A 23,358-nucleotide genomic window follows, 5' to 3' on the forward strand; every position below is an offset into this window, starting at 1 on the left:
GAAGTTTTCCCCAATTATTTCCTCACATAAGTCTTCCAAACTAAAATTTTTCTTCTTCCTCAGAAACAGCAATTACTCTTAGGTTTGGCCATTTAACATAATCCCAAATTTCTTGGAGGAGGCTTTGTTCATTTTTTTTCTTTGTCTTTGTTGGATTGTGTTAATTTGAAAGCCTTGTCTTTGACCTCTGAAGTTTTTTTCTACTTGTTCTAGTCTATTGTTGAAACTTTCCACTGCATTCTTTATTTCCCTAAGCAAGTCTTTCATTTCCAGAAGTTACGATTGTTTTTTCCTTATGATATATATTTCTCTGGAAAACTTTTTATTGATGTCCTGTATTTTTTTTTAATTTTCTTTAAGTTAGTTTTCAGCCAACTTACCTTTCTCTTGTATCTCCTTGAGTAGCACAATTCTGAATTCTTTATCTGGCAATTCAGAGATTTCTTCTTGGTTTGGATCCATTCCTGGGGAGTTAGTGTGACCTTTCATGGGTGTTACACAACCCTGGTTTGTTATATTACTAGAATTACTTTTCTGGTTTCTTCTCATTTGGGTAGACTATTTCCTAAAATTGTTCTTGAATTTATTTTTGCTTGAATTTTTTTTTAAACTTAAATTTATTTTTTCCCTCTTAAGGATTAGACTTTAATGTTTATTTTAGCCTAATTTAATTCTTGGTGCTTGTAGGGGTGAAGACTCTGTATGAGATCCTTAGTTACAGAAAGTTTTTTTGTGTGCTGGCTTTCCCTTATGCTGTTTGTAGTCGTTACATTCTTGGTGTGTGGGTGAGTTCACTGCCTCTTATGGAGTTGGAATGGTAGGTATCTCTTGAAGCTTACCTTGTTCTCTCATGGTGTACCCTTTATTTATTTATTTAACTTTTTTCCCACTGTTTTATTTACTGAGTTGATGATTCAGGCTTTAGGCCATTAGGAGGCGTATCCCTGGTTAGGCACTGGTTGTGACTAAGGCAGGTGGGTAGATGTAATACCTGATGGTGGGCTGAGGTCCCAGCCTTGATGAGGTTGGCTGGAGGAGCTCTCAATGAGATGTGCTGAGGTTTTATCAAGGTGAAGAGTGGGAGCTACCTCAGCTCTCCTGCCAGGTCAGCAGAAAATCTACTCACCTCACAGCCTCATTCCTGTCCCAGTGTTCTGGCTATTCAGATCAGACAGGCACCTCTTTTCATCTATGGAAATGTTGATGTTCCAAGTAGGGACGAATTGTGACTTTGCCTCTCATGCAGGCCTGAATCTGGAGTGTGTTCCTCCTGTGGGGCTGCACTCACCCTGGATTGTTCCAGAAAGGCTGTCTATAGGTGCCTCCATTCTTCTGGGGGAAGCCCAACTGTGTCTGCAGTAGAGTGCCAGGAGGAACAAGGACCCCTTCTTTAAGGCCCTACACAATCACAGGGGCTGCCTGCCGTTTGGAGTAGAGGTGCAGACTTTCCCTACTGTGCCCAGCACTGCAATTGTGTCTCTGCTATAAGAAACTTCCCACCACTGGAAAGATTTGGAACTCAAGGCCTGCTGTTCACATTCTTTTGCTCCACAGGGTGATCCTTTGATGTAGTGCTCGCCCCCTTCCCTTAGAAATGGGACATCCTGAGAGCTGGACTGCAGTGATTGTTATTTCTCTTCTTAGTCTAACCACCCAGCGGGACTACCAGGCTCCAGGCTGGTGCTGGCAAATGTCTGCAAAAAGTCCTGTGATATGACCAGTCTTCAGGTCTCCCAGCTGTGGATACCAGTACTTGCTCTGGCGGGGGTGGCAGGGGAGTGAAGTAGACTCTGTGAGAATCCTTGGGTTTAATGTGCGGGCTTTCTCAGATGCTGGTTATGCTAGCAGTGAAGTCGTCATGTGGACAGACTCAGGACCTCTGGTTAGCCAGGATGTTCACAGGCAGCAGTATTAGCTGTTCTTTTCTTCTTCCTGGGATCAGGGTTATTCTGTCATGAGTTGCAGTAATGGCCTGAGTTGGTCTGCCTCCAGCCAGGAGGTGGTATTTTCAAGAAGGCACCAGCTGCAGTAGTAACAGTGGGATTTAAGCTTGCCCTAAATTGTCCAAGGGAGGTATTCTGGTTTCTCAGGTGATAGGTGGGTCCATAAAGCTCTCAAGAGTTTATGTCTTCTGTGTTCTGCCACCAGGGCAGGTAGAGAAATACCATCAAGTGGGGGCAGGGATAGACTCTCCTTGGGCGGGTCAGATTCTCCTTGGGTAGGGCTTGCGGCAGCCACTGTGGGGGTTGGGGGGTGTGGTTCTCAGGCCAATGAGGTCACGTTCCAAAGGGGATTATGGCTGCCTCTGCTGTGTCATATAGTTTATCAGGGAAGTGGGGGATACCTGGTAGCAAAAGGCCTCACCCAGCTCCCACGCAGTTGGCGAGGCCAGTCTCACTCCTGCGGTGCTCTGCTAATAGAGCTGAGTTTCCATCCAGGCAGCCTGCGCACACTGAACTCAGACCTGCCCCAGGCCATAGGCTTCCCTGCTGAGAAAGCAAGCACAGCTTTCAGGCCTCGCCCCTCCCTGTCTGCCCACAGTGTTGGTAGCTCCTGCGCTCATATCTGCAGCAGTTTCCGCTCACCCCCCAGATTCTGCTTAAGAAAGTTCATGCCCAGTGGCAATTATTATAAAATGCAGTTGGAAGCTTCTTTCACCCCATGACCCCTCCCTAATTCCACTGGCTGCCTTCCTGGAGGCGCTCTGTGAGATACAGTTATATACATTCCCTGGGCTCAAGCTAGAGAGACTGGAAGTGCCTATAAGGCTTTTCCCATTGCTGCTACTATTATATTTCACCCAGATCCCTAAATCCATTCCAGCTCTAAGTTAGGTTAAATCCTTCTCCTGTGATCTGGATTTTCAGATTCCCTAGTGGAGATGTGGGTTCAGAGGTAGGTTTTCTCCTCTCGAACTCTAGGAACTCAGTTTTTCACCCGTCTCTTGGGATTTGCAGTGGTGTGCCACTCCTTTCAAAGGATCTGTGAATTCTTTCGGTGTTCCTGTTAAGTTCCTATGGTGGTTCTTGGAACAAAAGTTCATGATGTGAGTCTCCACACACTGTTCTGTCTGAGCAAGTGCAAGATGCACATTAGCCCTGTCTCCTTTCTGCCATCTTCTGCCTGTCTCCTTGATAATAATATTTGATTTCACGTATAAACTGCCTGAAATTCCATGGTTTCATGTAGTCAAAACATGTTTTTCCAAAATTAAAACCTAAAATCATGTAGCAAAATGTAAAAATAAAATTTAATTTGAATGAGCTGATATTTTTTGGACCTTCAAAGAAAAAAATAAATTAAGCAAACTTCCTAAAAGCTGTTCATTTCTTTCATCTTGTCTCATTTGCTGTTTGACCCAGTGCCGTCTGGCATCCACATTCCTTGTTCTCCTCACACAGTGCTCTCCAGAGACACAAATTACCCCCTAGTCACCAGATGCTTCTTTGACCCTTATTCCGCTTGGTCTTTTCATTTTTGATAGGAAATGTCTGTTTAGTAAATGAACATTTGGTTTTATGATCTAGTTAATGTATGTCTTTTATACTTCCTAAAAAAACAGGCATTGTTTTAATAAATAACATATAATGCTAACAATATTGTAGACAGATTCCATTCTGCTCACAAAAAGAATACCACATTAATAAAGTTATTTCTGTCCTAGGGAAGACCAAGGCACATATTTGAAAACATTCACTAGAGCCTGAGATCATACTTAGGACTGGATGACTTGTGGGAGATGGAAGGGGTAGAGGAAAAAGGGCAGTTCCTACATAACTGATTTCATAGGGTATAATGTTTTCTTACAGATACCATATGCATGCAAGTATAACAGGGTTTTGGGAGAACTTACCTGGGAGCAGCATAAATCAGAAGAAGACAGCATATGCATTTTAAGATTTGAGGGTTTTTTTTAATGTATATAAAAGTTTTGCTGAATTACTATTATTCCTCAAGTTATGTACCTTTTATTTCCCACTTTCATAACCAACTCAGAAATTTCTCATCACCACTGTCCTTCCTGTCATGATGCTCACATCCTCAGGACAATCTTTTGTCTTGCTGTTATTTGTCACTTACCATCTCCTGTTGAATCTGTCCATTATATCCCTGTAATCCATCATACCTCTTTCTTTTCCTAGTGCCACTATTCCCAGTTCAGAGTCACAAAAGGTTGTCCCTTTTGATATCACCCACTTGTTCATCTACTATTTATTGAGTTTCTTCTTTATCCCTTTGTCAGAGACTAGGGACACAAAGATGAATGGCTTCCTTGCCCTCAAGTAGTCAAGTCTAGTATGACATAGGCTTATCAACAAATATTCACAGTATATATTCCTAAAACTGTTTTGAAAAAAAGTCACTATATTATCTTCAGATGATGTGCTTTTATTATTCCCAGCTATAAATACTAGAAAAGTAAGCTAAATAACTAGCTGTATTTTGCCTTTTTCTGGGTTATTTTACCCAAATTAACAGTATAAGCTTAGATGTCCCTTCAAAACCTAAACCTGCATTCTCTAATTTCTGTGTCATCCTTGGTGCCTAGAGCTTTCATTGACAAGTGTCTGTTTTAGAACTAATACACTTCAAGAACAACATTCTGCTCACTGAGCAGTTCCATTATTTGTCATGAAAGATCTGCACATTTAGATCTGTATTTGTATTTGTATCTGTATATACTTACTAAATTCAGATTTAGTGGTCTGACTTTCCTTCTGATGAACAGCAGCCAACCCATCATCCCCAGACAATGAATGGAAACAGTTGGTTTTGTGGATCTTCTTCTTCCTAAATCTGTTGAGGAAAGACATTTTCAAAGTAAGGAGTGAGAAGGAAGATGAATTGTTTATGGGAGATCATGATATAAAAACTGTGTTGTTCTGTTTTATTTCTAGCTACAAGAAAACACATGAAACCCTGAGTCACGCAGGGCAGAAGGCAACTGCAGCTTTCAGCAACGTTGGAACGGCCATCAGCAAGAAGTTCGGAGACATGAGGTACTGTGGGAAAATACTATGGGAAGGGTGCTAAGCCCTTGGCTTTCCGATTGAAGGGAACACTAGCTATTAGCTGCTCATCTCAATGTGTATTTTTTTTAATTTTAATGGATAAAAATGTTATATGGCTGATATTATTGATGACTAAGATAAATTTTCACATTGGGACGTTTTCTGCCTGAAGGTCAGGCTTAGGCGGCCTGGTCCCAGAGTTGCTGTTTCTACTAGGACCCAACCTGGTAAAAATAGAAGATACAGGGTAGTGAGGCAGATTTCAAAAGAATGCAGCACATGCAAAATCTTACTAGCTGTAATATAAACAATAGATTAAAATATGCATTTAGTGGAATGTGCTCGGATAAACTGTTCTAGGTTATATATTTGTGTACATCCATCTAGTATATTTTTTCTGTGTTGAATATATACATATTTATCCTTTTATTCCATAAAGATACCATACATATATACTTCTGGTAGTTGTCTTTCTTCATTTTAGAAATATTTTCTGAGTATGTTAAATATTGACTGCATCTTCATTTTTAATGAATTTATTATCTCCCAGTGCATAGCTATAGCAATGCTTTTAGATAAGTACCCTTGCACATTTTCATTATTTTCAGTCTTTCACTGTTACATAAAATAAGGGTGACCATCAAGGTTGATTCTGACTTGAGAACCAAAAGTTCTCACTGGAGGCACCAGAAAAAAAAAGTGTAGTATTGGCCATAGTTTTTCATATTATGTACAAGGAATTTATCTTATGTAGAATTATTACTCTTTTAGTTTTTGTTTATTTAAATACCAGTCATAGTTTATTTTGCATTTGGCTGATATGCCTTGGAGGATTTTTCTTTAGAAATCAGTTTCATTTTTCCCTCTATTCTTTAAAAACTTTTCAAGCACATTTTAAATTTCTTCTTTTAAAAAAAATCTGTGTGTATTTATTTTACTGGATTCTTAAACCATTACTTTTTTATTAAAAAGAAAAAGCTTTGGGCTGGGCACAGTGGCTCATGCCTATAATCCCATCATTTTGGGAGGCTGAGGCAGGTGGATCCCTTGAGGTCAGGAGTTCGAGACCAGCCTGGCCAACATGGTGGAACCCTGTCTCCATTAAAAAAAATATATATATATATGTATATATATATATATATACACAAAAATTAGCCAGGCATGGTTGTGTGTGCCTGTAGTCCCAGCTGCTGGGTAGGCTGAGACAGGAGAATCACTTGAACCCAGGAGGCGGAGGTTGCAGTGAGCCCAGATCATGTCACTGCACTCTAGCCTAGGCGACAGAGTGAAAATCTGTCTCAAAAAAAAAAGAAGGAAAAGCTTTGACACTGAGAGGCAAATATCTATCTTTACACTTATAGATATATCCTCATAAATTATATTATTAAATTTTATTTACTTCAAAAATTGCTGGACTGTCCACCATATTCATTCACTATTTTAACAACTAGGCATTCACAAGGACATGTGCATGAATCTGAGTACATTGTTTTATCTTCACTTTTACTAATGCCACAATAATAAAAAGTAATTGAAATTCTTCAGAAGCAGGTGTGATAAACAGGTAAACCTTCTGGATTATTAATTACCCCTAATTTTATTACACATAAAATTTGTAATAATTTTAATGGCATTATAACATTTATCTAAACTAAATAATCCTTTAAAATAGGAAACACTCTATAACCTGTTATACCCAAGAAAACATATTTTCCCATGTTTATAAAATTGGTTCTCTTCATACTGTGTTGAAATCTTTCACTTGAAACCTGGGAACTCCAGCATGGCACTGCTAACTAGAATAGTGCTTCTGCATCTTTAGGAGACCTTACAAACACCTCTGAAGCTTGTTTAAAATACATATTCTTAGGTTGCACCTCTCAGAGGTTGTGCTCAGTAAGTCTGGGGTGGAGTCTAGGAATCTGCATTTATAATAAGTTTCCGGATAATTTGGCTTCAGAGGGTCAGTTTATGAGGAAGACAGACATAACTTAGCTCACCTGTACCTGGGGTTCTCACTAATAAAATGGAAATAAGAATAACAATGTCATTGGACTATTATAAAAGTAGCAGAAGAAAGCCTGATATGTATTACGCACTCGAAAAATGGCAGTTTTTTATCTTTAAATAACCAGCTGAGTTACAAGATGGCCCCACATGGTAGAAATTAGGGAGAGTACATTAACAGGAGCCCACTGTATTTCATAAAGGCCCTGCTCATTGTTTTTCCCAATAGTGAAGAATGAAGACTGTGTTTCACATATGTAATATGTTGACATTCATATTCAAACACTAATTGGGTACAGTGTCAAGGTTGTATTGACTGCCTTTTCTCCTGTTTCAATGTGGTTTTGTCTAGTATAGTGGATGGCCTGTCTTCCAGGACTTCCAAACTTTCCATTTGTTATTACCCCATGTAGAGGATACACCATTTTCATTATAAACTGTGGCTAAAAATATTGGAAAATATTGTCTATGTTGCTAATCAAATAAAATCCTGAAATATTTTGAAGAGTTTGAAAATTTTAGAGCTTTATTTATATAATATTTTATGTGTATATTTCTCTGAAACTATATCTAACATTTGTATATAAATGAGAATAACTCTCTGTGAAAGCAACAAGTTTTACAAAGATTTTTACTTTTAAATTATGCCCAAACAAGTAATATACATAAAAGTCATTTTAAAAGTGTTTAAGCTTAATTTAATAAAAGCCCTTAAATGAGAAAAATTAGTAAGCTTTGATTGTTTGTTCAAAAACTAATGTGCCAATTTGTAAATATGGGGAATATGTTAAAATTTGGTCAGAGATCTTTTATTTTAAACTTCTTTTTGGTTAAAAATGTCATATTAGTCTACATTTTTATTAGTTATGCTATAACATTTTTGTGCATTCTGGTAACAAATTTCTGAATGTATTCAAAAACATTACCAGCAAAATTCAGATACCTTGGAAGAAAAACAATACTTCTCAGTTTTTCTTTAAAATAACTCCAAATTAATATTTACAGATTTTGTAAAACCTAGAATTTGGGCCTTTTAATAGCTGGAAAAAAGCTTTATGTTAAGATTTAATTTGTATGTTTTGTAAAAATAAGTTGTATTTTTCTGAGCTAAGTAAGATTCTCATTTTAACCTGATTGTCATGGAATTGCCCACTCTCTTTCTCCATCCATAAAATAACATTGTTAATACCCACTTAACCAAAATATTTCCTGTGAAGTTAAAATGAGGTCACACTTAGGAAAGTACTCAGAAGAAATCCAAGTGGTTGGAATCATTTTTCTAATAACATTGGCATCTTCTGGGAACTTCTCAGTTAATTTGTTCAAACTGATCCACTGGGGACAAAATGTTTGGAGAAGGCATGTCATTTTATTACAGTCCAATCATTGTTATATACTTATAGGAATAACAGAAGCAAAACCTGAGTTGGTAAAATGATTTGTCAGAGACATTAAAAAGTCAGTGTAATCAAGAGTGGTAAATGAAGCTACTCTGTCTGTGCTCTGGGGCCTTGAAAGGGGACCACCAAGGGCAGTGCAATGTTTCTCTGCCTCCTGTTTGCTAACTCTGCTCCTGCTCTTCTCTCCTGTGCTTCCGGGCTGCAGGTCTCACTCCATCGGGTAAGCGCCACAGGGCTGCGTGTGGGGCTTTGCCCACTCCCTTGCTGCCCCCTTGCTTTCCAGGGCTACCTGTTTCTTTCACACTGTGCCTGAACCAACAAAACTACACTCTATTTTCCAGAGAGTGTCCCTGGCCAGGAAGATAGTTTATAGGGCACTTAATACATTTGAACTTATTGAAGTACATCTCTATCTCATTTCTGAATCATTTACACCATTTCACTTGCTGAGCAATCTCTCAGGAGTCTCTTTCTCTGCACCATTTCTTCCGGTGTTGACAGAGGTTCTTAGAATTGAAAGAAGACGAAAAAAAAACAAAGTGGAGATTGAAAGTTATGTATGTTTTCTAAAACTTCTAGAAAGTAAAGTTGAGAAACAAAAACAGATTTTCTCCAGATTGTCATGTTTCTCTGAATTTCTTGTACCCGTAATTTGTGTTGATGTTTCACCTTCAACTTTCTGTGCCTTCTGAAGTTGAAGGGAAGAAAGGTACTGGAAAAGCACGTATGTTAAGAAGGTTGCGATTATTAGTCCTAAGGCCCCGAATTAAGCCTTCTTTTAGCTGGAATCTTATTATACTTTTTTTTTTAAATTTTTTCCTAAGAGAGCGGTCTATATTTACAGAGATACACCAATTGGTAATGCAGATGAGGCTCTTTTAGTGATGCTTTTGAAGTGTAATTTCTGAGGAAATATCTGCCTAATAGTTTCTAAATGGAGTGTCTAGAGTAAGACCGTAAGTATCCCATGAATTTCTTTGTCCTTTTCTTTCTATGTTCTAGCAAAGTGCTACCCATACTAATGCCCTCAGTGGATATTATCAGGGAAGGGTGACAGATTTGGTCCCTGAACTACTAGCTCCTTGAGAGAAGAGAAAGCAGGGACGCTGTTGAAAAGTGTGAGGTGGGAGCCAGCACTAGACCAGGAAAATGGACCCATTGTGCTCCTCCCCTTGCCCAGCCTGATTTCTGAGTGGAACTCAATAGAAATCAACCAGAGGGAAGATGAATCAGCTACTAGGATTAATAGGATGAGAAGTCTAAATCTCTTAAAATTCTCAGGAATGTTTGTATTTGTACCAGATGTTCTTGACAATCATCTAGTACAAATCAATCATCTTGACAATCAAACCAGAAAGGATGCAGAAGTCCCTATGGCCTATGAGAACTGTGTTTGCCTGGCATGTGCTTCCTTGAAAGTCTTATGTTCATTTCTTGCTTTCCTCTGGCCAGTTTCTCTACAATGGAATGATTAGCTTCTACCTGCCTGGCTCTATTTCCTGGATACTGCCTTTTGCTCCTTACTGTCTGCCTGAGCAGAAGGGAGTAGAGATCTAGGTTGGGCCTGGAGAAGATGCCCATGGGCTACTGGGCTCACCTGGAAGAAACCAGACATTCTCAGATTTCCTGGCAAAAGGAGGCTGCAGAAAGTAAAATAATATGCAACCGTGGATCCACCATCTACTTTTCATTTATACCCTTGAAAGCTGACTATGCCCATTATACCCAATGAAACAAATATCATCTTGGTTGGATGGGCAGGGAATATTTCAGATATTTGGAACTGCTGTTTTAGAACTACGAATAGGGAGTTTTTCATGTACTTATGTGTGCTCTCTTCTTTTTTCTTTTTTCCCCTTTATTCTGCTTTTGCTCTGAAGCTACTCCATTCGCCATTCCATAAGTATGCCTGCTATGAGGTAATGTGTGTAAAATATTTTATGTAATATTAATATGAAATGTGTTTAAGGTGTTACTTTATTTATAGTTATTTATGGGGTTCCCCTGCTTTATGTGAAAGGAAATTGCTGATGGTCTTCAGAAGAAAAGGCTGACAATTCTGTAGAAGAATTGCGTAGCTTGGGCTTTTGACCAGACATCCTGGCTTAAATCTAGCCTTTCCTGTGTGACCCAAGACAAGTGACTTAACCTCAATTCTTTTATCCATATATTGCAAGAAATAAGACCTACTTCGTATGGTGTTTGTGAGGCATAAACAAAGGAACCTACATAAAGCATTTGGCACAGTGTCTGAACATGCCAAGCAATCTTGCAAAGGTAAACTTGGGTTTCTTATTTAAGCAGAATTAAATGCCAGCCTGGGGGCAAGTTTAAATGAAAGGATTGAAGACTAACAAGGCTAAAGTTCTAGAAAGGGTATCATTAGGATTTTTAAGGTAGATATTAAGGTGAGATGTTTGTTAAATAATAAAATGTCAGTATAATTACTGACCAGATAAAAACTGGTGAGAAAGACATTCCTAACTTCAAGTTTGCATGGCATAGTGATGCAATCAGATAAAATTAAACTAATAGCAAGACAGGAATGAGTGTTAAATTGAAAATCAGAAAATGCAGGCTCTAGCCCAGCTCTGCCAAGGATTAACTTTGCACTCTTGGGAAAATTATCTCAATGGTATCAGCTTCATCATATTTAAAATAAGAGGCTAGAACCAGATTAGCTGCTTGTCAAAGGTGCCCCTCCACCCACTGAGCCCTAAGGCTGCCTAGAGATGAAGCCTTTGGGATCTTCCCCCACTTCAGTCAGAGCTATGCCTCTTCTACCTGCTTTATATTAATGTTGTGGTTTGAATGCATTATAGAATGAGTTTAGTTACTTTCAATAGTTTGAGACCACCGAAGCCAAATTCTTTATATATATAATCTTTTCCTCTGTTTTTTTAACTGTCATGAAGCCAAATTCTTCCTAGGGTCATTTGCAGCGCTAAAGAGTTTGTACATCTGATTAAATCTGATTAAAGTTGTACATCTGATTAAATCTGATTAAAGAGCTTCTCCTTGTTCTCCAGCATGTATTCTAGTATAATTTAATTAGATGAATGTCTGTTCTATTATATTTTATGAAGGAAGGCTCTTCTACACTGGGGTTATGTGGTTAATTGGTTGATTTGGAAATTTAACCACAGTATTTAGTTCTCTGTATTTGGTGGTAAACAGAGTACAGATTCAAGACGGCTTAATTCATCTTTGAATGGCTTGCTCTCCCTAGCATAAGAATACCCAGGTTGGGTAGTGGAACCTAGGGCTCTGTTCCCCTTTACTTGTCAAATTTTAAATCTGGGTGTCAGAAGAAGGCTAGCAAAAATTAACGTGGTTTTCCCCTGTGAACCAGGAATTCATCTAGTCGTGGCTTATGGGTCAAATGTAGTCTGCATGAGCTTGCCTGAAACTAACTTGAAAAAAAATTATTTTGCTTGTCTAACATGTACCCATGAACCATTTCCTCACTGTGGGCCTGTGTAAGTAATGGATGACAGGCAGTCATGTGTGCAGGCTTGGCAAAATAAAACCTGCAATGGAAATGAAGTGCCAATAACTATATAACTTTTGAGTCATGCAAGTATAATTTTACTAATATTTCATCATGAAACAGCATTATGGAGGATCATTCATAGGAATTTGACTCGTGTTTGAGTCATACACAAAATGTGATGCCATGTCAGGGCCCTCTGAATTCACCATTGTTAATCTGTGCAGCCTGAATGCAGGTACATTTCTGACCATGTGGAGCACCAAGGACTCAGGAGACGATCCCCAAATTCACTCATGAACATCTGTGTTCATTGCCTTTTAGTAGTATAAAAGTGATACTTCATTCTGCACCATATAATGAAACCTATATTCTATAGCTGTTCTCCTTTATAAAGTTTTTCTAGGCCATCCCTCTTATTTTACTTTTTTTTTTTTTGCACTCAAGAGAGAATAACAAGTGCCTTATTAATTCAACATTTAGTTGAATTATTTGATCTGAAAATGATGGCAGTTGTTGCTGCTGAAAGCTGACATGGATACAAGATTTAAAATACACTTAGTTCAGTTCCTGTTTCTTTAGTAGGAGTTGGTGGTATTTTTAATGGTAGTGATGTCATTAAATTATAATACCATGGAGCCAAATCCAATACAGAAAACCAGAAAGCACCAAATGAAGTTTTTAATGCTTAAAGCAACAAAATTATGTATATATTATTTAATACAATGAATGAGTCACAGATAAAATGCCATTAGGGGCTAGGCACGGTAGCTCACGCCTGTAATCCCAGCACTTTTGGAGGCCGAGGCAGGTGGACCACCTGAGGTCAGAATTCGAGACCAGCCTGGCCAACGTGGTGAAACCCCATCTCTACTAAAAATTCAAAAAAATAGCTGGATGTGGTGGTGGGCACCTGCAGTCCCAGCTACTCAGGAGGCTGAGGCAGGAGAATCACTTGAACCTGGGAGGCGGAGGTTGCAGTGAGTCAGGATCACATCAACTGTACTCCAGCCTGGGTGACAGAGCGAGACTATCAAAAAAAAAGAAAAAAAAAAGCCATTAGGTCGCAAAGGTTCTATTTGGTAAGAGAACAAGTAGGTATATCCTATTTGAGAGGAAAAATAATGCGTGCTAATAACACCATTTTGATTGGGCATTAGGTAGGTAATGGGTATGTTTCATCTTAAAATAATGAAAGCATTAACTTTCCAAAACACCACTTCATGTAAGTTGTCAAAATGATTATTTTTTTAAGGCATGGAAAAGAAAAAATATATGAACATTTTTTTCCTTGCACTATTTCTGAATTGTCTCACATTTGCTGAAATAAATAACTTTAAAAAATGCCAAGTGGCAAAACTCAAACATGACATTCTTCATACGGATTTTCCATTGCTTACTAAAAAACCTGAGTCGGGAAGAGGAGTGTTGTGATAGAAACAATAAATGCTAAATGAAAACTTAAGCTACCCATTGCTCCACTGGCTCATTGGAAATGATTTACAGTGTACCATGGAATTATTACAGTTGTGTCATTGCCAAATACCATATTATTTACTGTATAGTTGAGTATCCGATCATTTTACCTAGAAAAATTCCATGTCAGGTTATGGTTTCTGAACCTAACCTAACAGAAGTGACATACATTTTAAAATGTGGTTGGTGTAGGTGGCAAGCTGACAGGTAGCTCTGTGACAGAGGCCATGTTTACAAATATGAGCAGAAAACCAAACAGCATGGTTGCTAAGACAGCTAGGCCTTTGGAGCTGACCTCTCTCTTTTTGTTATTTTAGGAATTCTCCTACTTTCAAATCATTTGAGGAGAGGGTTGAGACAACTGTCACAAGCCTCAAGGTACAGATGAAGTGAATTCTGTGTGAGTGGGTCCATTGACTCAGGACAGCTTAGCCATTGCTGCGGTTAGTTTAAAGTCGACCAGGGCCAAGAAGGCAGGCTTGCATCAAGTCAGACCTTTTCTTTCACATGTAAATCTATGAATAAAACCACTATTGAATAGTGTTACTATATCCTTAGAGTTGTTTGTATAAACCATTCAGGGGTGAATTGTTCATTAAAGTGAATTGGGGTATGTGTTTACCACTTAATCTCTTAATGCTATCCCTCCAAAAGTAGATATGTGAGAGATGACTGTGGATAGGATAAAGGCTATGTGAATTCTGAATTTAGAGTGTGAGTGAAAGTTCAATAACAGCTCAGAGCTGCTCTGGTTTGGACATGGACCAGCAAAAACAAACTGGGTACTACGTATCCACTACCCGTTAGCTACCTAGACTTGTTTATAAATTCAGGTACTGAGCACAACACAGTATGGCTATCACAGAGGGAAAATTAAACTGAGTCACAAAATGCATTTTATAATAACACAATAATGCATTTCATCCCTGGGTATAAATTGAAAATGTGCCTATTACAGAGTGTTTTAAAAATTCACTGGAATTATTGTTCGAGCATAGGTAAGTTTGAATAAAAAGAATAAAATGAAATCAGTCTAGTCTTAAAATTGAACTTTTAAAACAAGAAAAATCATTAAAACTACTAAGATTATTTTTAAAGGTATCGCTTAATGACTTAATTACATCTTGCTATCATTATCTCTATTTTGTATACAGTCCATTTCTGTATTTTCCCATAACTGGAAAAATTAAGAATATACGTGATCTTTAACCAGATCAAAAACCTTCATATCCCATGCTGATTATTCAGCTGCTTCTGAATCCTGTGTCTTCACGCTGCTCTCACGTGTGCTGCCTGATAGGTATATGTGAGGTTGTAAGTTATTCCTTACTCGCTCTTGTGGATTTTGACCTGGAGAGTCTTTTCTTAGGGTAGGGTCTTTCACATAGTCTACTTCTACTTTATTAGACCCATAATTAGGTGTTTAAGGCCCAGGAATGAAATTATTACTCAGCATTTACTATGCCTTCATCAGTTTCATTCACCAGAAGTTTCCAGTTGTGCAGTTTCACCGCTCTGCATGCCAACATCATCGCTCATTGAGCATACAGGAACCAATGGGAGCCGTTAAACAGCCCCATGGGTAGGAAAATTTTTTTAAAGGGAGGAGCATCCAGTGTTGTGAACATTTGATCTTGCTAGAAGATCAAAATGAAAGGCTCAAAAATCCCAGGAGTCAGTTGCTAAACATTTGGTTTTCAGCCTTAGACGACCCAATGAGGATGGGTTCCATTGCTTGTTAGACAAGTTCTGACAAAGGAGAAGTTGTACTTTTTAGGTTTTCTTTAGAAGAAGGAGATATGAAGAAGCAAAAGAAGAATAAAGAACAACCTATTTTCATTTGCTTTTAGGAAACTCTGGTAAGCTCATGGCTCACATAGGATTTAAGTGTTTGATCCACATGTTCAGCTTCTCACTTTTCTCACCTCACTTGGATAGAAGGTATAGCCTGCCGTCTCCTTCCGACATGCACATAACTAACGCAGCCCACTAGATACTCGCCTTTGTGAAGACCTCCTGAAAGTGATTCTATGCTTGTATGACTGTTCGTGGTTTAACAAGACTCACATGCCACACACTTCCTATCTCATGGTCAAAGCCTAATTCCTCTTTTTCTGTCCACCCTGGCGATGCAGAATAGCTGATAATTATGCTTTGTGTCAAACCTCCCACTTCTTCAATAATTACAAATTTCTCGGTCCTTTTTTCCCACTAGACTAAATAATAGATATGTATAACCCTTTTTTATATAGCTTATTTTCTGCAGTTTACTTTTGTGTTCTAAATCTTCTCCAAAATGTCTATATTGTTCTTTAATTAAGGATCCTTAGACTGTTTTCTGCTGAGGGAATGACTCATGAGTCGGTAAAGATGAGTGGAATTTCTTGCAGGTCTGAGTGCTGCGTTTCCATTCACATTCCCTGCTTTCAATTTGATTTTTGAAAACACTGCTGATAAGGAATCATAGTCATATTTATGTTCTGTGAGAAAATAAGGTTCTGCTATAAAGGTCCACTCCTGCCATCTTCTCACACAATCTGTCATGTACCATGTGGCACTTGTACCAAATCCATGGGTCTTTCTTTATACCAAATTCTGTAGTTTGTTTTTCCATGAAACACTTTTCCAGTCCTATAAAATTTAGTTCTGCCTACGCCCTTACAATGTATTACTTGACACTTCAGCTGATGTCAGCTGTATAGTCACTGAGCATGCTTCCTCTTTCATCCAAAACAAACAAGCAAATGCAGAATGAACTCCTGTGAAACCACTTTTGGTATCTTCTGCCATCTCCCAATGAGTCATGAGTAACTACATCTCTTCCAAGCATTTTGCATCCATGTCAAGCAGACCATATTTTTAGTGCACCTACTTTTTGATAAATACGTTACATGGCCTGGACCAAAACCTTACAAAAAAAAAAAAAGGGCAAATTGCATTACATGTTTTGTTTCTTTTTGTATTATGAGAGATTAGGAAGTCCAACTCAGCGATTCAAATGAAATTCTATGCAAAGAACGATTATAATTTGGGGGACAAAGTGACAAATACTTGGATGAAAAACAATTATGTAGAGAAGTGTCCAGGAGAATTTTATCATTCACATCTTTGCTTAAGGAGGTCCTTACCTAAGATATTGCGGTAGGCAGTCATTAAACCTACGTGGTTAGGAATATCTTTGATTCCATCCCTTCTTTGCCAAATTGATTTCTTACAAAGCCGTTCCTTCCTTCTTTATTTTACTACTGTGTTTTGAGGAAATCAAGAAACAGGAGAGAATAATGAAACAAAGCACAGAAGAAAACGTCAGTAATTTGTGTTCACTGAATTCAATATTGTGTGTTACTTCTATTGCGAAAGAGAATGTGAATGGAAGAAAAAGAGGAGAAAGGGAACTATTAATAGAGTAGATTACATTGAATTAATCTTACTTGTTTCTCTCAGGGAAGAAATAAGCACAGTGAAAAATCAAACAATGGAAACCATCCCTTCCCCTGACCTGTTCCCAGTGTTAAGATAACAGAGGGAAGGAAGAATCAGTGCTCTGCCAGAGGTCCACAAACTAAGCTGACCACTTTCTTTTGAATGGTACATAAGCTGAGAATGGCTTTACATTTTTTAATGGTTGAAAAAAATCAAAATAAAAATAATATTTTGTGACATTTGAAAATTAAATTACGTAAGTTCACATTTCAGTGTCCATACATTAAGTTTTACTGAAACACAGCCTTGGCCAGTCCTGGTGGCTCATGCCTGTAATCCCAGCACTTTGGGAGGCCAAGGCGGGCAGATCACCAGAGGTCAGGAGTTCGAGACCAGCCTGGCCAACGTGTTGAAACCCCATCTCTACTAAAAATACAAAAATTAGCTGGGCATAGTGGTGAGTGCCTGTAATATCAGCTACTTGGGAGGATGAGACAGAGAGAATTGCTTGAACCCAGGAGGCAGAGGTTGGAGTAAGCCGAGATTGCACCACTGCACTCCAGCCTGGGCCACAGAGCAAGACTCCATCTCAAAAAAGAAAGAAAGAAGAAAGGAAGAGAAAGAAAGAGAGAGAGTAAGAAAGAAAGAAAGGAAGAAAGAAAAGAAAGAAAGAAAGAGAAAGAAAGAAAGAAAAGGGGAATGGGAAGGAGAAGGGGAAGGGAAGCCTTGCTCATTCACTTAGGTATTGGCTGTGGCTACTTCCTACAAGAACTGATTTGAGTATCTGTGAGAGCAACAATGTGGTTCCCAAGCCTAAAGTATTTACTGTCTGGCCCTTTACAGGTAGAGTTTTCTGACACCAAGCAGAGTACAAAAATTCGATTTAATAAATAAATTTAAGAGGCAGAGGGAGATTTTAGTGACAATTGGAGCAAAGTGTGTTTTGTAATGATGGAACTGCTTTTGAACCCTGGTTACGTTTTTAAAAGGGCAGGCCAGGCAGCACAGACACAATCCCCAGTGTTGCTGATGTCTGTGAGTGATCACTTTGGTGACAGTGAGGCATCAACTTCAGTTTGGCAATAGCAACATTATCTATTCTATAGCTTTTTTCTCCTTCAAAGTGTTTTTTCTACATTATGAAAAACAATGGGAGGGAAGGCCAATGTGACTATTAATAAGACTTCAACTAAGCATTTTGGATCATGTCAAGCAGACCATATTTTTAGTGCATCTACTTTTTGATAAATACATTACATGGCCTGGACCAAAATCTTAAAAGAAAAAAAAAAAAAAAAAAAGGGCGAGTTGCATTACATGTTTTTTTTCTTTTTGTATTATGAGAGATTAGGAAGCCAGTTTTAATAAGGAATTTTTCTAAATACTTAGCCTTATTTTTAAATTGTAAGTTAATTCCTCCGTGTTTCTATTCTTAGTCAATAACAAATACACAAGCAAAAAGCCTCGTAAAGCATCATAACTGCATTGTAAGGAATATTCATACTGTAAGGGTGTATTAATTCCATTTCATGAAGCTGTGAAGAAATACCTGAGACTGCGTAATTTATAAAGGAAAGAGATTTAACTGACTCACAGTTCCACAGGGCTGAGCGGGCCTCAGGAAACTTACAATCGTGGCAGAAGGGGAAGTGAGTATGTTCTTCTTCACATGGTGGCAGGAAGGAGAAGTGCTGAACAAAAGGGGGAAAGCCCCTTGTAGAAGCATCAGATCTTGTGAGAACTCACTCACTATCACGAGAACAGCATGGAGGTCACTGCCCCCATGATTCAATGACCTCCTACCAGGTTCTTCCCTGATAGGATTATGAGGACTACGGGAACTACAATTCAAGATGAGATTTGGGTGAGGACATAGCCAAACCATATCAAAAGGCAATTGCCTAAGATGATGTGAAATCACCAGTGATTATTACTTGATCCATCTTCAACTTTCAAAGCAGAAACCAGAAATCATTTTCCATTGAGCCACTCTGACTTTTCAAAAGACATTTGTCAGAAATCCAGTTTGCCCTGCTAACTCCCAAGTAGAAAAATCTAAGTTTAGGTCATGTAAGGATGTTTATACATTTGTAAAATTGGAGGAATTAATAAAAAATCTAATTCCATTTTGATTAGATTAGTTCTCTGGGTGAGTGGGGATAAGTGTTCCAAGTCCGTGGATCCGATTATGCTCCTGAAGGAATTAAAATCTTAGATATAGAAGAGATAAAGAGAGGGTTGCTAAAACTGTGCAAAATTAAAGTTTGGAATCCTATCCCAGAACCCAAGTATGAATAACATTCTAGTGCTCTGCTAAAGGAAACAAACTTCTGTACATTCTTTTGTCTCTAAAGATAGAAAGTATTTCCAAATTTGAAAGTAATCCAGCTTTTCGTATTCTTATAAAAACATTACAAAAATGATAGTGACAACTAACTGCATTTTTGTGGATCTGCTCATTTCAGACGAAAGTAGGCGGGACGAACCCTAATGGAGGCAGTTTTGAGGAGGTCCTCAGCTCCACGGCCCATGCCAGTGCCCAGAGCTTGGCAGGAGGCTCCCGGCGGACCAAGGAGGAGGAGCTGCAGTGCTAAGTCCAGCCAGCGTGCGGCTGCATCCAGAAACCGGCCACTACCCAGCCCATCTCTGCCTGTGCTTATCCAGATAAGAAGACCAAAATCCCGCTGGGAAAAACCCAGGCCTTGACATTGTTATTCAAATGGCCCCTCCAGAAAGTTTAATGATTTCCATTTGTATTTGTGTTGATGATGGACCACTTGACCATCATATTTCAGTATTCATAGATGACTGTCACCTTTTAAAATGTTCCCACTTGAGCAGGTACACAACTGGTCATTATTCTTGTCTGTGTAATTCGATGTATATTTTTCCAAACATGTAGCTATTGTTTGCTTTGATTTTTGCTTGGCCTCCTTTGTGATGTGCATGTCCTTGAAGGCTGAATGAACGGTCCCTTTCAGTTCAGCAGATCAACAGGATGGAGCTCTTCATGACTGTCTCCAGCAAGAGGATGATTTACTATAAATTTCATCCAACTACTTGTGATCTCTCTCACCTACATCAATTATGTATGTTAATTTCAGCAATTAAAAGAATTGATTTTAATGACTTTGAATTCTTCATTTCTTTGTCTTAAAAGTTGCTAGTTGTGATTTTGCAGATGCAATTTTAAATCAACTTTTAGCCAGGTGCGGTGGCTCACACCTGTAATCCCAACTATTTTGGATGCCAAGGTGAGAGGATTGCTTGAGGCCAGGAGTTAAAGATCAGCCTGGGCAACACAGACCCTGTCTCTACAAAAAAAGAAAAAAATTAGCCAGACATAGTGTTGCTTGCCTGTAGTCCCAGCTACTCTAGAGGCTGAGGCAGGAGGATTGCATGAGCCTAGGAGTTTGAAACTGCAGTGAGCTATGATTGCACCACTGTACTACTCCAGCCTGGGTGACAGAGTGAGACATTGTCTCCAAAAATAATAATAATAAGTAGTCAACTTTTACTGCTAATTTGGTGAACATGAGAGAGGATATGAAAATAAATATTACCTCAGCTATCCTAGGATGTTAAAATAATCTCCAATTTTAAAATTCTCTCCAATCTACATAGAGTAGTAGTTAACCAGATAAAGGATATCCAAAAAAGAGATAGCTAGAAAATAGGAGAAGCAGAGTTCTGCAACCCCTTTCAGTTTGTAAATTGTTCACATGTATGAAAATAACTGGTATTTATCAATCCACTCAGATTTCTGCACTAACTTTTATCTTCCATATCATATGTATCTCTTTTCTTTTTCTAAATGGGAACATATATTTGTTATTAGGTAGCAGGGATATAGCCTTAAGATATTTGTGAAATGCACACTGAATAGACATCCAACCTAAAAAAAAATCACTATTTAAAAAGCCCATATAATATATACATATTTGTTAGCATGCTAATTGTTCATTTTTTGTGTTTATTAAATAGAAGTGATATATATGACATTTTGAAGTAAAGCACATCTGAAAAATTCTACTCAAATTAATGGAGCATGACAATCTGTACAATCTGTACACCTAACTGAAAATCAAGGTGGTTCAGGACAACATCATCTCTGAGGCCTGGAATCTTAGCAGAGGGAATGGGTCTGTAAACTTGACCACAGTGGACAAATGTAGACAAAGAAGGCTCACTAGCAGGGATGCTGGCATTTTCCCTTACTTGTGCTTCCAACCTGTTTGTTGGTTGAAGTAGAGGCAGGAAACCAATCCTGCCCAGCTGGTTCTCAGGCTGTGCTGGCTCGCCCACCACAGCACACAAGTACTCAGTCTCTGTGCCCAATCTATAGCTGCCTGTTGAGTGTGAAGTGGCCAACTTGTGAAAACTCCTTGCCACCTTCTTTTTTACCATATTCAGCACACGGCATTGTATTAGATAAAGTTATGGTACTTTAAACAAATATCTCCATTCACCAACCAATTTCTGCATACAATAGTCTCAGCCTTATAATCTGAAAACACAATATTAGAATTGGGTAGAAAAACAATCAAGAAAACTTAGTGGTAATATCTTAAATCTTCCAACACATTTTAGCTGTTTATTTTATTCCATTCGTCAAAATTCTGATTTCATTAGTTTGGTAAGAATCTTATGCACATCATCTCTATTCATCTAAAAGCTTTTCATTATTCACTCTGACCTAGAAGTGATATAATGGCCATGGCATAAGTAGCATTTTTTCTTTTTGTCATAAAATATGTGTGAATAACTCAGATTAGATGAATCAAACACTTGTTGGTAGGTGGGCAGTCTTACCTAGTTTAGGCAGTGAGCCTACTCTTAGCTTCAGGAGCATCACTAAGAGCTGCCTGGTTCTCCCTCACCATGGGTGTGCAAGCTCATCCTGATGTGACTGATTGCTGAGCTTCTCAATTACATCTAGTGTGGCTCAGTTCACAAACAGTAGTTTAAAGTGTTTCACAAGTCCTAAAAAGTAATTGCACACAATGGACATAACCTTTTACTAACAAACCAAAATGACTTCAGGTCAACACCATGTGTGTATGAAAGGATACCTCCACAGAAAATGTACAGTTGACCCTTGAACAACAGGAGTTTGAACTGTGAGGGTCCACTTATATGCAGATTTTCTTCTGCCTCTGCCACCCCTTGAAACAGTGATACCAACCTCTTCCCTTCTGCAGCCTACTCAACATGAAGACAATGAGGATAAAGACCTTTATGATCATCTGCTTCCACTTAATGAATAGTACATATATTATCTGTGTTGTGTTTTTTTTTAACATTTTGTTTCCAGAGCTTACTTTATTGTAAGAATACCACATGTAATGCATATAGCATAAAAATATGTGTTAATTGACCATTTATGTTATCAGTAAGGCTTATGGTCAACAGTAGCTGTTGGTAGGTTTGGGGAGTGTCCAAAGTTAGAATCAGATTTTTGTTTTATTTATTTATTTATTTTTTTGAGACTGAGTCTCACCCTGTTGCCCAGGCTGGAGTGCAGTGGTGCAATCTTGGCTCTCTGCAACCTCTGCCTCCTGGGTTCAAGCAATTCTCTGCCTCAGCCTCCTGAGTAGCTGGGATTACAGGCGCATACCACCACACCCGGCTAATTTTTGTATTTTTAGTAGAGACAGGATTTTACCATCTTGGCCAGGCTAGTCTTGAACTCCTGGCCTCGTGATCCACCTGCCTTGGCCTCCCAAAGTGTTGGGATTACAGGTGTGAGCCACCACTCCCATCCTAGAATCGGATTTTTGACTGTGCAGGCCTAACCCCCGAGTTGTTCAGGCGTCAATTATTTCAATTATCAAAAATTCTGATGTAATTGTGATTACAAAACAAACTAGCTTTTTAAAAAAGTAAGCCATTCTGAAATTTAACCATTTACCACATTTTAAGTGCAGTTGCTATGATGAACATATTTGTAAATTTACAGTGCTACTTTATCTCACAACTCATCACATAAAGATTACGACTATTGGCTGGGCGTGGTGGCTCATGCCTGTAATCCCAGAATTTTGGGAGGCCAAGGTGGGTGGATCAACTGAGGTCAGGAGTTCGAGACCAGCCTGGCCAACATGGTGAAACCCCGTCTCTACTAAAAATGCAAAAATTAGCTGTGCGTGATGGCACATCCCTACTTGGGAGGCTGAGGTGGGAGAATCTCTTGAACCAGGGAGGCGGAGGCTGCAGTGAGCCGAGATCATGCCACTGCCTTCCAGCCTGGGTGACAGAGAGATGAGACCCTGTCTCAAAAAAAGATTACAACTATTGGCAGGTCATTTTAGCAATGCAAACTGCATATCTTACTCTAAATTACACATTTTGTTAGAAATCTGTTTTTGAACCATAGCAAACAGAACAAACTGCATGCTTTAGGACGTATCTTCATGATATGCCATGCCATTCACAGTGGCCAGTGTAGAGGGAACCCAGGGATCTACACGGCTCTTCTGTCACTGTTCATTGTTCCAAAATTACGTGTAAGCTTGAAAGTTGTTGAACATCAACCCCATCGTCCTCCTCT

At 38.7% G+C, this 23,358-nt stretch overlaps 1 protein-coding gene across 7 annotated transcripts in view; it reads left to right on the plus strand.

Moving 5' to 3' along the window:
• TPD52L1 (TPD52 like 1) overlaps positions 1–19,934 on the plus strand; it is a 109,435-nt gene extending 89,501 nt beyond the window's left edge. For 2 of the 7 annotated variants that reach the window (XM_054492798.2, XM_054492805.2), the window contains exons 4-8: positions 4,899–5,000; positions 8,625–8,639; positions 10,300–10,338; positions 13,703–13,763; positions 19,274–19,934. In XM_054492798.2, coding sequence (XP_054348773.1) covers positions 4,899–5,000; positions 8,625–8,639; positions 10,300–10,338; positions 13,703–13,763; positions 19,274–19,402 — 346 coding nt within the window. In that variant the 3' untranslated portion in view covers positions 19,403–19,934. The remainder of the gene's footprint in view (positions 1–4,898; positions 5,001–8,624; positions 8,640–10,299; positions 10,339–13,702; positions 13,764–19,273) is intronic. The other 5 variants (XM_054492799.2, XM_054492802.2, XM_054492800.2 and 2 more) reach the window with 5 other exon arrangements.
• Positions 19,935–23,358: the final 3,424 nt, after the last annotated feature.

The sequence above is a fragment of the Pongo pygmaeus genome, chromosome 5 (assembly GCF_028885625.2).
Source record: "Pongo pygmaeus isolate AG05252 chromosome 5, NHGRI_mPonPyg2-v2.0_pri, whole genome shotgun sequence".
In the NCBI taxonomy this organism is placed as follows: domain Eukaryota; kingdom Metazoa; phylum Chordata; class Mammalia; order Primates; family Hominidae; genus Pongo; species Pongo pygmaeus.